At 39.8% G+C, this 12451-nt stretch overlaps 1 protein-coding gene and 1 pseudogene across 1 annotated transcript in view; both read left to right on the forward strand.

Moving 5' to 3' along the window:
- LOC123811257 overlaps positions 1 to 3938 on the forward strand; it is a 115782-nt pseudogene extending 111844 nt beyond the window's left edge.
- A 1669-nt stretch (positions 3939 to 5607) lies between these two features.
- Positions 5608 to 12451, forward strand: part of MRPS9 (mitochondrial ribosomal protein S9) — a 61044-nt gene continuing 54200 nt past the window's right edge. Inside the window, exon 1 of the mRNA XM_045828445.1 lies at positions 5608 to 5764. Within this exon, the coding sequence (XP_045684401.1) occupies positions 5630 to 5764 (135 nt within the window). The 5' untranslated portion in view covers positions 5608 to 5629. The remainder of the gene's footprint in view (positions 5765 to 12451) is intronic.

Raw genomic sequence — 12451 nt, forward strand, 5'->3', positions numbered from 1 at the left:
GCAGGTCAACAAATCCAGCTCACACTTAAAGGAAGGGACTCCACCTATTGAAAGAAGGAGTATCAAACACGTACATTTTACAACCAATACACTGCGTGTACTATACTAATACTGCTTTAGGAAAAATCCCATAAACCAGAGGGCTTAAACAACAAACTTATTGTCTCACAGTTGTAGGGGCTGGAAGGTTGATCAACTTATCAATAGAGTTGGTTTCTCCTGAGGCTTATAAGGCAGAATTTATTCCAGCTCTCTTTCTTTGCTTTCTTTCCAGCTTTTTGCTTCTGGTGACCTCAGGTGGTCCATGGCTTGTAAATGCCCATCTTCTCTCTGTGTCTTTACATTGTTTCCCTCTGTACATGCCTGTGTCTACATGCAAATGTCCTTTTATTACAAGTACTATTGTCATATTGAATTAGGACCAGCCCTAATGACCCCATTTTAACCCAATTACTTCTGTAAAGACCTTATTCCAAATAAGGTCACATTATGATATTTGGGGTGACACAATTCAACCCACAATTCAGTCAGATAATGCTGATGCCCCTACTGCAGGGATGGCACTTTTGAGAACCTCTGGTCTAACCCCCACTCCTAGAACCCTTACACTGATGGAAAAGTAAGCTTTTCCATCAACTAAAGGAACCATTAAGTGTCAAAGAGTGAGTGTATGGCAGGGCTCAGCTAACAGTGTTTTTTTTTTTAAATCCACATTTATGGCATTTTGCATGAACCACACTGTGTTGGGTCATCTTTGATCAAATTTCTCTGAGGATCTCAGTTACCTGTGAAGTCCATGAAGCCTTTTTGTTATTTCTAGGCTAAGGTTTTTTTTTTTTATATTGATCCACAAAACTCTGAAGATACAGAGATGTTTTCTAGGAAACCTTTAAAGGGGTGTGTGTGTGTGTGTGTGTGTGTGTGTGTGTGTGTGTGTGTGTTTATTTTATGAGGACTACATCATTCAGCATTTAAGCTATTGAACTGGTAGGAAAAGAGAGAGAGAGAGAGAGTAAGTGTGGCAGACACCAGCCAGCAGAGTCCGCCTGTTGTGGCTAAAAGAGAAAATAAATGCACAGGAGACAGCAATCCTGTGGAGAAAAAGGGGACAGCATGACTACTCTCTCAAGGGGAGAGTGCCTGTGAATGCCTGGGCCACTCTTTCAAAAGGAGAGCGCCCTGACCCTTGCCTAGACAGGCTTTTATTGTTTTTCTCAGGTCTTACATCAGAGAAAGATTTATTATCTATTACATAGAATATTATTGTCTATATTTTAGGTACAATCAAGGAAATGAAAATAACATGCAGAGGGGAATGGCGATGAGCTGATTAGCTCTGTCTTTGGGAGAATTCACACAGGCTTTGGAAATTACCTTGAAGATAGACAATACATGTTTGCTGTTTTAGACCAGGGTGATGGAGTTTTAACTAGGGCAAGCCATAACAGTCAGTATGCATTTTCTAGGCCTGATTCCCATGGGAAAACTTGGTTTGAAGGTCTGGCTCCTGCCCACCACTTTGCTTCTGTAGGTTTTCCATACAGAGCTGAGTCACATTTGCCAGACTGAAACAAACCAGTCCTCTCAAGTAGGGGATAAATAAAAGATAATAAAGAACAGAGGAGAAAAGAAGAAATGAGAAACACAGGAAAAAGAAATAACAATTGTACCAATTTACTCTACAGCCATGGCTTGCCATAGCTTGCCACATCTTTCAGTGGGAGTCAGAGTGGGATGGAAGATGCAAACGAACTCTTCCTGTTATATGTATCTATAACATTTGTTTAGGAATTCCACAATAACAATAAAACAAGAACCTCTGTGTTCACTGGTCATCTAAAGATAGCAGCACTGGCAGGGGGATTGATGCTGCTTCTGTGTTCCTTGCTCATAGATATAAATATCCTCCTCCCTGGATATTAAGTATCCTGAAGTTTGGGGTTCTCATTCTTTTTCTTTATTGTTTTACTACATATAAATAAACCCTTAAACAATGTCTTGTTTAGTTTTGCTGGGTTTTAAACATTATGTAAATGGAATCATGCTATGTAAGTATATGTGAGTGTTTTCCCTCCTCTTGGTGAAACTCATCCATGTTCATACAAGTAGTTGTGGTTCATTCATTGCCATTTCTTTATGGTGCTCCTATCCATCCATCCTCTCACCAAATAGATAGATAGTTGCTGTTACAAAAAGTCTTCTATATGTCTCCATGTACACTGTGCAAAAATTTCTACAGGGTATATACCTAGGAATATAATTGACGGATTGTAGGGTGTACCCGTCTTAACTTTAGATCATTGATTAGGTTGATTTCAAGAGGGCTGTGCCAACATATACTCCCACCAGCAGCATCTAATAGTTCCTGCTATCTCACATCTTAGCAACATTTGTTGTTAGCCCAACATTTTGTTCCTTTTTATGTTTACCTTACAATCTGACTTTAGAACCAGACCCTTATATTAGATGTGACTGCACCATATTGGACTTTTGGGACTTGATGAGGAACTGGATGATCATGATACCTAGGGTGCTTGATACTTATGCCATAATAGGTGCTCAGTTTATGAGAGAACAATGAAATGAATCTAAACTGTAGGTGTTTGGTAAAATACAGATCTGTTTAAATGTTTATCAGCACATTCCTGATTCTAATCATTCCCTCTGTCTACAAATTATGTACCCAATGTCAACCTATAATGGTGTATTTGTTCCCAAACTCAAGCTACACAGAAAATTTAATGCAGCAGTCCAGGTGTTACCCCTACAAGTGGGAAATGTATCACATTTGCTTTTCTGTAATACAATAAAAGTCTGCAAGATGAATTTTAGAGGAAAAAAAGAATAAAACCTCCACAATTCCTAACCTAATTTCAGTACTTACATAGTTCTTATATGTTCCAACATACTTATTTTTAAAATGGTATAGCATTCCCCCAGTGGCTGTCAACCTTGCTCCTATGTTTCAAGTGGGCACAAGAGCCCCAGAACCTGCACACCCATAGCCACAAACCTGGGGAGGCCCATTTTCAACTCCCATTCTTCTTCCTTGACCAAAACAAGTAAAGAAGGGGTGCCAGCACCTGTGAAGATGTTTCTACATGCAACAGGTTTGCAGTGAGCATTGGCTACTGGGATGATCCTTACATCCAGCGTCTTGTGAGACTGTCTGTCTAAAAGAGAAAGGCCCCAGAAATTAACAGAGGATATTTTGCTCAAGTCCATGGCATCAGTCAATTGACAGAATGTCATTGTCACACTTTAAAACTTGGGGCTGGGATTGATACCACCTCCTGAATATTTAAGAATAAAGATCTTCTGTCAAGTAAATATTTTGAAATTGACTTTCTATTGATAGTTACAAGAAAGCTATACACCACCAAATTCAAGCCTCTCCTATCAAAACCCATATTAGAATTACATTCAGAGGACACATTTTAAATTGATGGACACACAGATTCAAAGAGATATGCCTTAATTGGAGCAGATCTTCAAGATTTATCTTAACTAGAAGGGAAACTAAAGAAAAGTAACATGAAAACACAATTGTGACACGTGTGATAACTGATTATGTGCTGGTCTACAAGACTCCAGAGTAGTCTGCAAACCTAATCAGGTGGGCAGCCAACAGTTTGAGGACTGCCACTTTCATAACTACAAACAGATGGACATGGATGACTGGTTTGAGCAGATCGTGACTGAAAACCAGCAGAAATGACAATGTGACCTGGTGGGGGTGGAAACCTCAGAAAATATGGTTCCCATTAAATGGGGGGGAAGCAGCATCTGCCATGAATATGATGGATTTGTACAGTAGAATCGGACCCCTTGAATTCCTGGACAAAATGGAGCTTCTGGAGGAGTGCATGCAGCATTATTACCTCTGCTGGGCAACTAACGGAGGAAGGGAGCTAAGTTGGAAGGAGATCACTTGCTAATCTGTTCAAGGGTCCTGTTGAGCTAGAAGGTGCAGTCACTGATCTTCTCAGAGCTAATATGCTCAGTTTCCTGAATGATAGCCAGGTTCCTCTACCTGTCCATCCCACACTTGAGAAATCTGTTACTAGGGTTGTCAAACCACTTCTTGCTCCTGTTGACTTACCATTTAAATAAATGTTAGTTTCCAGTTAAATAAAATTGGTATAAATTCTGCTTTACAGACTTATTTGATTGTTTTTTACTTGGTTAAATTTCCACAATTAAGTTAAAATAATTTTTTTACAATATATAGGAGTTATTTTTAATAACCTATAAAGTTTGGTTCCCTAATGCTAGGTCATGGACTTCTGCCAATTTCTGACAAAAGCTTCACTAGCCTAAAAGGCAATAACAGAAAACAACAGAGTAAGCTTTATGTACAACTAAATGCATCCATTTGAAGTATTGCTCTTTATTCTGAGATTATGTTAGTTCTACCTTTTTAATGTTAAAATGGTCTGTGTTTTAAGAAATGATGGTGATAGTACATGGCATTTATTTGTCTGAAAACTTTGTACAAAGCTCAGATTTTCTGAGTATGCTTGTGTTTTCATTTTATTGACCCTGCAAATCTAAATGTTCAGAAATCCTTTCACAGCTCTTTACCACTTCATTTAACATGTATCCCATGTGAAGCAACCTGGGAGTTACTGTCAGAAGGACACAAGTCTCAGAAGGCAAAGCATACTCATCTCTATTTAACACGTATTTATTTAGTTCTGACTGAGTTTCAAGTAAGGCTTAGTACTACCACTACAGGGAGTGATGTGCAAAGATAAGCTAAGACAGCATTTTGCCCATACGGGGTTTTTGGTTTACCCTGTTAGCATTGTACAGTTATAAAATATCCTAAACCCTAACCAGTGTGGCTCAGTTGGTTGGGCGTCATTCTGTCAAGTAAAAGGTCGCTGGTTGAATTCTCAGTCAGGGCACATGCCTGGGTTGCAAGGCTCAGTTCCCAGTTAGGCACATGAGAAAGGCCACCGATCTATGGATGCTTCTCTCTCACGTGGATGTTTCTCTCTCTTTCATTCTCTCTCCCTTGCCCCCCTAAAATAAATAAAATTAAAAAAAAACAAAGCAATAATGAATGCTTGGAAGCTACTGGTTTAGCAGTTACTGGAGGTCGGTGGAGACCCTGGACCCTGAAAAATGTGGAAAGGAAGAGAGGAGGGAAAACCCGTGATAGGAAAGCAGAGAGGTAGTCTCGTGTGAGGAAGAGAGGATTGCCCCAGAGTGGGGCAAACAGAATGGAGAGGGAGGTGCTAGAGGGCTGCGCAGGTACCCTTGCCCAGGGTGAGCCAGGTAAAGAAGGTACGGCAGTAGTGAAGGGAAGAAAAGGTTGGGTTGAAGAGACACGTGAAGTCAGTAACAAGGGGAACTAGAGAACGACTTAACTCAAGAGGCGCAGAGGAGGAAAGCGGCCAAGAGGCACTACCTCTCCAGCAGGCTGTCACTGAGGGCCAGAGGGTGGAGTCGGACACGCCCCACAGGCTCACACGTCCTATCAGCCACCTCGGACCACTGTACCCTCCCCCTGTTTCAAACTTCTGGCTAGAGCTTCCAGACCTCGGGAGCCCGGCCCACTAGCGCCTGCGCAGTCTCCAGGCCCCGCCTGTCCGCCTTCTTGCGTTGGCTTTCCACAACCAAGATGGCGGCCTCCTGTGTGTTCTACTGTACTGCACTTTCCTGTCGGCTCTTTCTTGGGGGCAGGGTTAACTTGGCTCGTAGGCAAGTCCTCTGGAAAGCCGCAGCTGCAGAGCTGCAAACAGTTCCCGGATCCCAGGTAAGGCCTGGGAGAAGTGGAAGAGCTGGTTCCTGTAGCGCAAGGATATGGAGCAGGCGCCGCCACCTTCCCCTGCTGTCTCGCCTGTCCTCATATAGGGACCCTTAGGGTTTCACGTACTTAGTAGAGTTGTGAGGTTGGGAGAGAAGAGGTGGGTATTGGTTTTTAGCGGCCACTCTGGAGGTTGTTGCGGGGGTTCGCAGGGTGCAGGAGGGACTAGAACGACCCATTTCTTGACTGGCTGCCAGGAGTCCCTGCGTAGGTGTGGTGTTAGGTGCAATCCTACCCGCCTGAGCCGTCCTGGAGCGAGCGGGGCCGCTCCACAGGAGGTGATTGAGACCTGGACTTTTGCAGTGGCCTAGACACTTAGCGTGGAAAGTCACACAGTGGAGAAGATAGATAGTGACTTTTAAAGTGTCTTCTATCTGTGCAGTTTCTGTTTTAATTTTCCCAAAACTTTGTGGAGCGATGGGGACCAGACCCTGAGCATTTCATTTAATCCTGAAGGTAGTGGGAAGACGGTAGGATGATGCCATTCTCTGACATGGGATCTCAAAAAGAGGAACCTATTTGAGAGGGAAGAAAACGAGTTTAGTTTTGGATATAATTGTATTTTAGGCATCTGTGGGATGTCCAAGTGGAGATTTCCAGTAGGCCCATAGATAAGAAAGTCTTGTTTAAGAAGATAACTGATTTACAAGTCCCGAGTTACCTTGTAGGTGGTAATTGAGGCCTTGGAAATGAATTAGATCACTTAGGGGAGGTTGTACTGAGTGAGGAGTAAGCAGAGGGACAGAGCCCTGAAGGACAAACAGTCAAGGAAAAAGAGCCCCCAAAAGACTGAGAATGAGCACAAGGGAACAAACAGAGTGGGTGGGGTCATGGAAAACAGGAAAATGTTCAAGGAGGGAAAATGATCAGCATTACCAAATATTGTGAAGTCAAATACTATCACCCAGTCAGATGGGTGAAAAACAATTTCTTCTTGTTACTGTAATTTTCATCTCCCTTACCATTCTTGAAATAAAGTTTTTTTTATCCATATGGCATATGTTTACTGAACAATTTACTTGAGCCAGACAAGTAAAGCAAACAAATCATAGTGAAGCAAACAAATCATAGTGAAATAAATAATTACCAGGCAGTATCAATCCTTAGCAATCCCAAATTTCACAGCACATGTTTAACCAAATGAGATACAGTTCAGATATAAGTGAAAGTCTTAAGTGACCCAATCAGACCTTTAAGGATTCTTAAATATTAATGCTTTTTCACTTCCATCTCCAACCTTAATACATAGTTATATTTCTCTCAAGGGCCATGTTTCATAAAACAACATTTTTGTGAGTGGCTAAAACACACTTGTATTTGAGGGAGTTGGGGGGGGGCAGCCAAAACCCATTATTTATGAAATTCCTTTAGAGATTACAGACAACTTAATGAAGGGAGCATGGAGAATTAGAATAATAATAAAGTGCATCTCATACAGAGTGAGTATTTTTGCATTTTGTTTGTATGTGTAAGAGTAGTAGGTGATGATATAAACAGTAAATGTTACTGTGGGTCACAGTGAGAAACACTGATGCAACAAGGGAAAAGAAACAAGTTTTGTTAAGCAATAACTTTTGGGCACTCAGCTGGGACCCTCCACAGCAGATTTCCCCTTGCCTACCAGTCTTGTGGCACATGTTTCATATTAATACTGAAATATAACTGCAAATATCTGATTGTCCCAAATTTGAGTGGAAGAAGGTATTTTGCTTGTGAATGGCCAACTTTTCAGATTATAAACCCATGACTATCAGGGATCTGTATACAATGGACTATGAGATTAACAGGGGTAAATACAGAAGAGCACAGAAGTACAATGCATAATTCAGAGGAGTTGTAATGTGTGGAATGCTGGACGGCTGCTCAGAGGAAGTGATGGCAGAGTCTGTAGGAGCAATTAGGAGTTATGTGAAAAAAAGATATTTTCTTCTAGGAAGATATAACAGGTACACAAGGGACAGAAATGTACAGAGTCACTGGGTTCCAGTAACAACAAATAATTGGTTATAGCAGTTCTAATCACTATGATAATTGGTGAGAGATGGGATTGGAAAGTTTGACAGTGTTCAGGTAATGGTCTGTTTTGCCATGCTAAGGAACTTGAATGTTTTTATCTCTCACAAATTAGATTATTATGTATATTATTAACAGTTTATAGTCATGGTGTACTACAAAGGTCACCCATGAATTCTTAAATCATATATCAATACATTTAATTTAGGAATACTAATTTAGCTTTCTGCAGTATTTATGACTTATAAGGAAAAGCAGCAGACCAACTTCTATTTTGAAAGGTATTGCAACAAAATCTTGATAATATGTCCTCTTAACTTTATTTGCTACTAAGCACTTTCTTAGTGCTTAAACTTTCCATTTTTTTATTATTTTTTTAATCATTGTTCAAATACAGTTTTCTCCTTTTACTCCCAATCCAGTCCCCCCTCCCACCCTCCCCACTTCCCTCCCATTACCACCCTCCCCTTAGTCTATGACCATGTGTCCTTTAAGTTTGTTCCTGTGAACCCTTCCCACTGTCCTCTTAAATTCCCTCTTCTCTCCCCTCCGGTCACCCTCAGCCTGTCCTCTATTTCAGTGTCTTTGGTTATATTTTGCTTGTTTCTTTGTTTTGTTATTTAGGTTCCTGTTAAAGGTGAGATCATATGGTATTTGTCTTTCACTGCCTGGCTTGTTTCGCTTAGCATAATGTTTTCCAGCTCCATCCAAGCTGTTGCAAAGGGAAGGAGCTCCTTCTTTCTTTCTGCTGCATAGAATTCCATTGTGTAAATGTACCATAGTTTTTTGATCCATTCATTTACTGATGGGCATCTTGGTTGCTTCCAGCATCTAGCTATTGTAAATTGTGCTGCTATGAACATTGGGATGCATAGGTTCTTTTGAATTGGTGTTTTAGTATTCTTAGGATAGAGTCCCAGCAGTGGAATTTCAGGGTCAAAAGGCAGATCCATTTTTAGTTTTCTGAGGAAGTTCCATACTGCTTTCCATAGTGGTTGTACCAGTCTGCAGTCCCACCAGCAGTGCACTAGGGACCCCCTTTTCTCCACAACCTCTCCAACACTTGTTGTTTGTTGCTTTGTTTATGATGGCCATTCTGTCTGGTGTGAAGTGGTATCTCATTGTGGTTTTAATTTGCATCTCTCTGATAGCTAGTGATATTGAACATCGTTTCATGTGTCTTTGGATTTTCTGTATGTCCTCGTTGGAGAAGTGTCTGTTCAAGTCCTTTGCCCACTTTTTAATTGGATTCCCTGTCTTCTTAGAGTGCAGTCGTGTAAGTTCTCTCTATATTTTGGAGATTAAACCCTTGTCTGAGGTGTCATTGGCAAATATGTTTTCCCATACAGTTGGTTCTCTTTTAATTTTGATACTGTTTTCTTTAGCTGTGCAGAAGCTTTTAATTTTGATGAGGTCCCATTTGTTTATTCTTTCCTTTATGTCCCTTGCTCTAGGGGACACATCAGTAAAAAAGTTTCTTCGTGAAATATCTGAGATTTTCCTACCTACGTTCTCCTCTAGGACTTCAATGGTGTCACATTTTATATTTAAGTCTTTTATCCACCTTGAATTTATTTTTGTATATAGTGTAAGTTGGTGCTCAAGTTTCATTTTTTTGCACGTGGCTGTCCAGTTCTCCCAACACCATTTGTTGAAGAGGCTATTTTTACTCCATTTTATGTTGCTGCCTCCTTTGTCAAATATTAATTGACCATAGAGACTTGGGTTTATTTCTGGGCTCTCTGTTCTGTTCCATTGGTCTATGTGCCTGTTTTTATGCCAGTACCAGGCTGTTTTGATTACAGTAGCCTTGTAATATAGTTTAGTGTCAGGTATTGTGATCCCTCCTACTTTACTCTTCTTTCTCAAAAATTGCAGCAGCTATTCGGGGTCGTTTATAATTCCATATAAATTTTTTGAAGTGTTTGTTCTATGTCTGTGAAATATGCCATTGGTACTTTAATAGGAATTGCATTGAATGTGTAAATTGCTTTGGGTAGTATGGACATTTTGATGATATTAATTCTTCCAATCCATGAACACAGTATATGTTTCCATTTGTTTGTGTCTTCCTTGATTTCTTTCTTCAGTGTTGTGTAGTTTTCTGAATACAGGTCTTTTACCTCTTTGGTTAGGTTTATTCCTAGATATTTTATTTTTCTTTTTGCTGTTTCAAATGGGATTTTTTCCTTGATCTCTGCTTCTGCTGTTTCATTGTTGGTGTACAGAAATGCCTTTGAATTCTGGATATTGACTTTGTATCCCGCTCTTTTGCCAAATTCATTTATTAGGTCAAGCAGTTTTTTGGTAGAGTCTATAGGATTTTCTATGTATACTATCATGTCATCTGCAAACAGTGACAGTTTTGTTTCCTCCTTTCCGATTTGAATGCCTTTTATTTCTTTTTCTTGTCTGATTGCTGTGGCTAATACTTCCAGTACTATATCGAATAGAAGTGGTAAAAGTGGACAGCCTTGTCTTGTTCCTGATCTTAGTGGAAAAGATATTAATTTTTGCCCATTGAGTATGATGTTGGCTGTAGGTCTCTCATATATGGCCTTTATTATGTTGAGGAATGCTCCCTCTATTCCCACTTTGCCGAGTGTTTTTATCATGAATGGGTGCTGTACCTTATCAAATGCCTTTTTCTGCATCTATTGATATGATCATGTGGTTTTTGTCTTTGCTTTTGTTTATGTGATGTATTACATTTACTGACTTGCGAATATTGAACCATCCTTGCATCCCTGGAATGAATCCCATTTGGTCATGGTGTATAATCTTTTTAATGTATTGTTGGATGCGGTTTGCCAGTATTTTGTTGAGGATTTTAGCTTCAATGTTCATCAGTGATATTGGCCTGAAGTTTTCTTTCTTTGTTGTGTCTTTATTTGGTTTTGGAATTAGGATGATGTTGGCCTCATAAAAAGAGTTTCGGAGACTCTCATCTTTTTGGATTTTTTGGAATAGTCTGTGAAGGATGGGGGTTAGCTCTTCCTTAAATGCTTTGTAGAATTCTCCTGTGAAACCATCTGGTCCAGGGCTTTTGTGTGTTGGGAGTTTTTTGATTACTGCTTCAGTTTCTTCTGTTGTTATTGGTCTGTTCAGGCTTTCTGCTTCTTTTTCATTGAGTTTTGGAAGATTATGTTTTTCTAGAAAGTTGTCCATTTCATCTAGGTTTTCAAATTTCTTGGCATACAGCTCTTTGTAGTAATTTCTTACAATCTTTTGTATTTCTGTGGTATCTGTTGTAATCTCTCCTCTTTCATTTCTGATTGTGTTTATTTGGGTCTTCTCCCTTTTTTTCTTGATGAGTCTGCTTAAAGGCTTGTCGATTTTGTTTATCTTTTCAAAGAACCAGCTCTTGGATTCATTGATCCTTAGAATTGTGCTTTTAGTCTCTATGTCATTTAATTCTGCTCTGATCTTGGTTATTTCCTTCCTTCTGCTTGCTCTGGGCTGTCTTTGTTGTTGTTCTTCGAGTTCTTGTAGACATAGGGTTAGGTTGTTTGTTTGGAATGTTTCTAACCTTTTTAGGTGGGCCTGTATGGCTATGAACTTCCCTCTCAGGACTGCCTTGGCTGTGTCCCATAAGTTTTGGGTTGTTGTGAGTTCGTTTTCATTTGTTTCCAGAAACATTTTGATTTCTTCCCTAATATCATTCTTGACCCATTCATTGTTTAATAGCATGCTATTTAATCTCCATGATTTTGAGTGTTTTTGGTTTTTTTCCTGGGTTTTGGTTTCTAGCTTCAGTCCCTTGTGGTCTGAGAAAATGCTTGGTATGATTTCAATTTTCTTGAAATTCTGGAGGCTTGTTTTGTGTCCTATCATGTGGTCAATCTTTGAAAATGTTCTGTGTACATTTGAAAAGAATGTTTATTTAGCTTCTTTTGGTTGGAGGGCTCTGTATATATCAGTAAAGTCCATTTCATCAAGGGTATTGTTCAATGCCACAATATCTTTGTTGATATTTTGTTTAGAAGATCTGTCCATTTTTGATAGTGGGGGTGTTAAAATCTCCCACTATAATTGTGTTGCTGTCCATATCTTTCTTGAAGTCCTGTAAGATTTTCTTTATGCATTTCGGTGCTCCTATGTTGGGTGCATATATATTTACAATATTTATGTCTTCTTGATGGATTCTTCCCTTGAGTATTATGAAGTGACCTTCTGGGTCTCTCTTTATGGCCCTTTTTTGGAAGTCTATTTTGTCTGATATGAGTATTGCTACCCCAGCTTTTTTTTCCTGTCCATTTGCTTGGAAGATTTGTTTACAGCCCTTCACTTTCAGCCTGTGCAGGCCTTTTATCCTGATGTGGGTCTCTTGTAGATAGCAGATATGTGGGTCATTTTTTCTTATCCAATCAGCTATTCTATGTCTTTTGATTGGAGCATTTATCCATTGACATTTAAGGTTATTATTGATAGGTACTTATTCATTGTCTTTTATGTACGTGTGTTCCCCCCCCCCTTCCCTCCTCCTTAAAGCAGTACTTTTAGAATCTCTTGCAGAGCTGGTTTGGTCGAGGTGTATTCTTTTAGACTTCTTTTGTCTGGGAAGCTTCTTATTTGGCCTTCTATCTTGATCGAGAGCCTTGCTGGATATAGTAGCCTTGGTTG

This window comes from Phyllostomus hastatus, unplaced genomic scaffold, assembly GCF_019186645.2.
Source record: "Phyllostomus hastatus isolate PE091 unplaced genomic scaffold, TTU_PhHast_1.1 phas_scaffold_78, whole genome shotgun sequence".
In the NCBI taxonomy this organism is placed as follows: domain Eukaryota; kingdom Metazoa; phylum Chordata; class Mammalia; order Chiroptera; family Phyllostomidae; genus Phyllostomus; species Phyllostomus hastatus.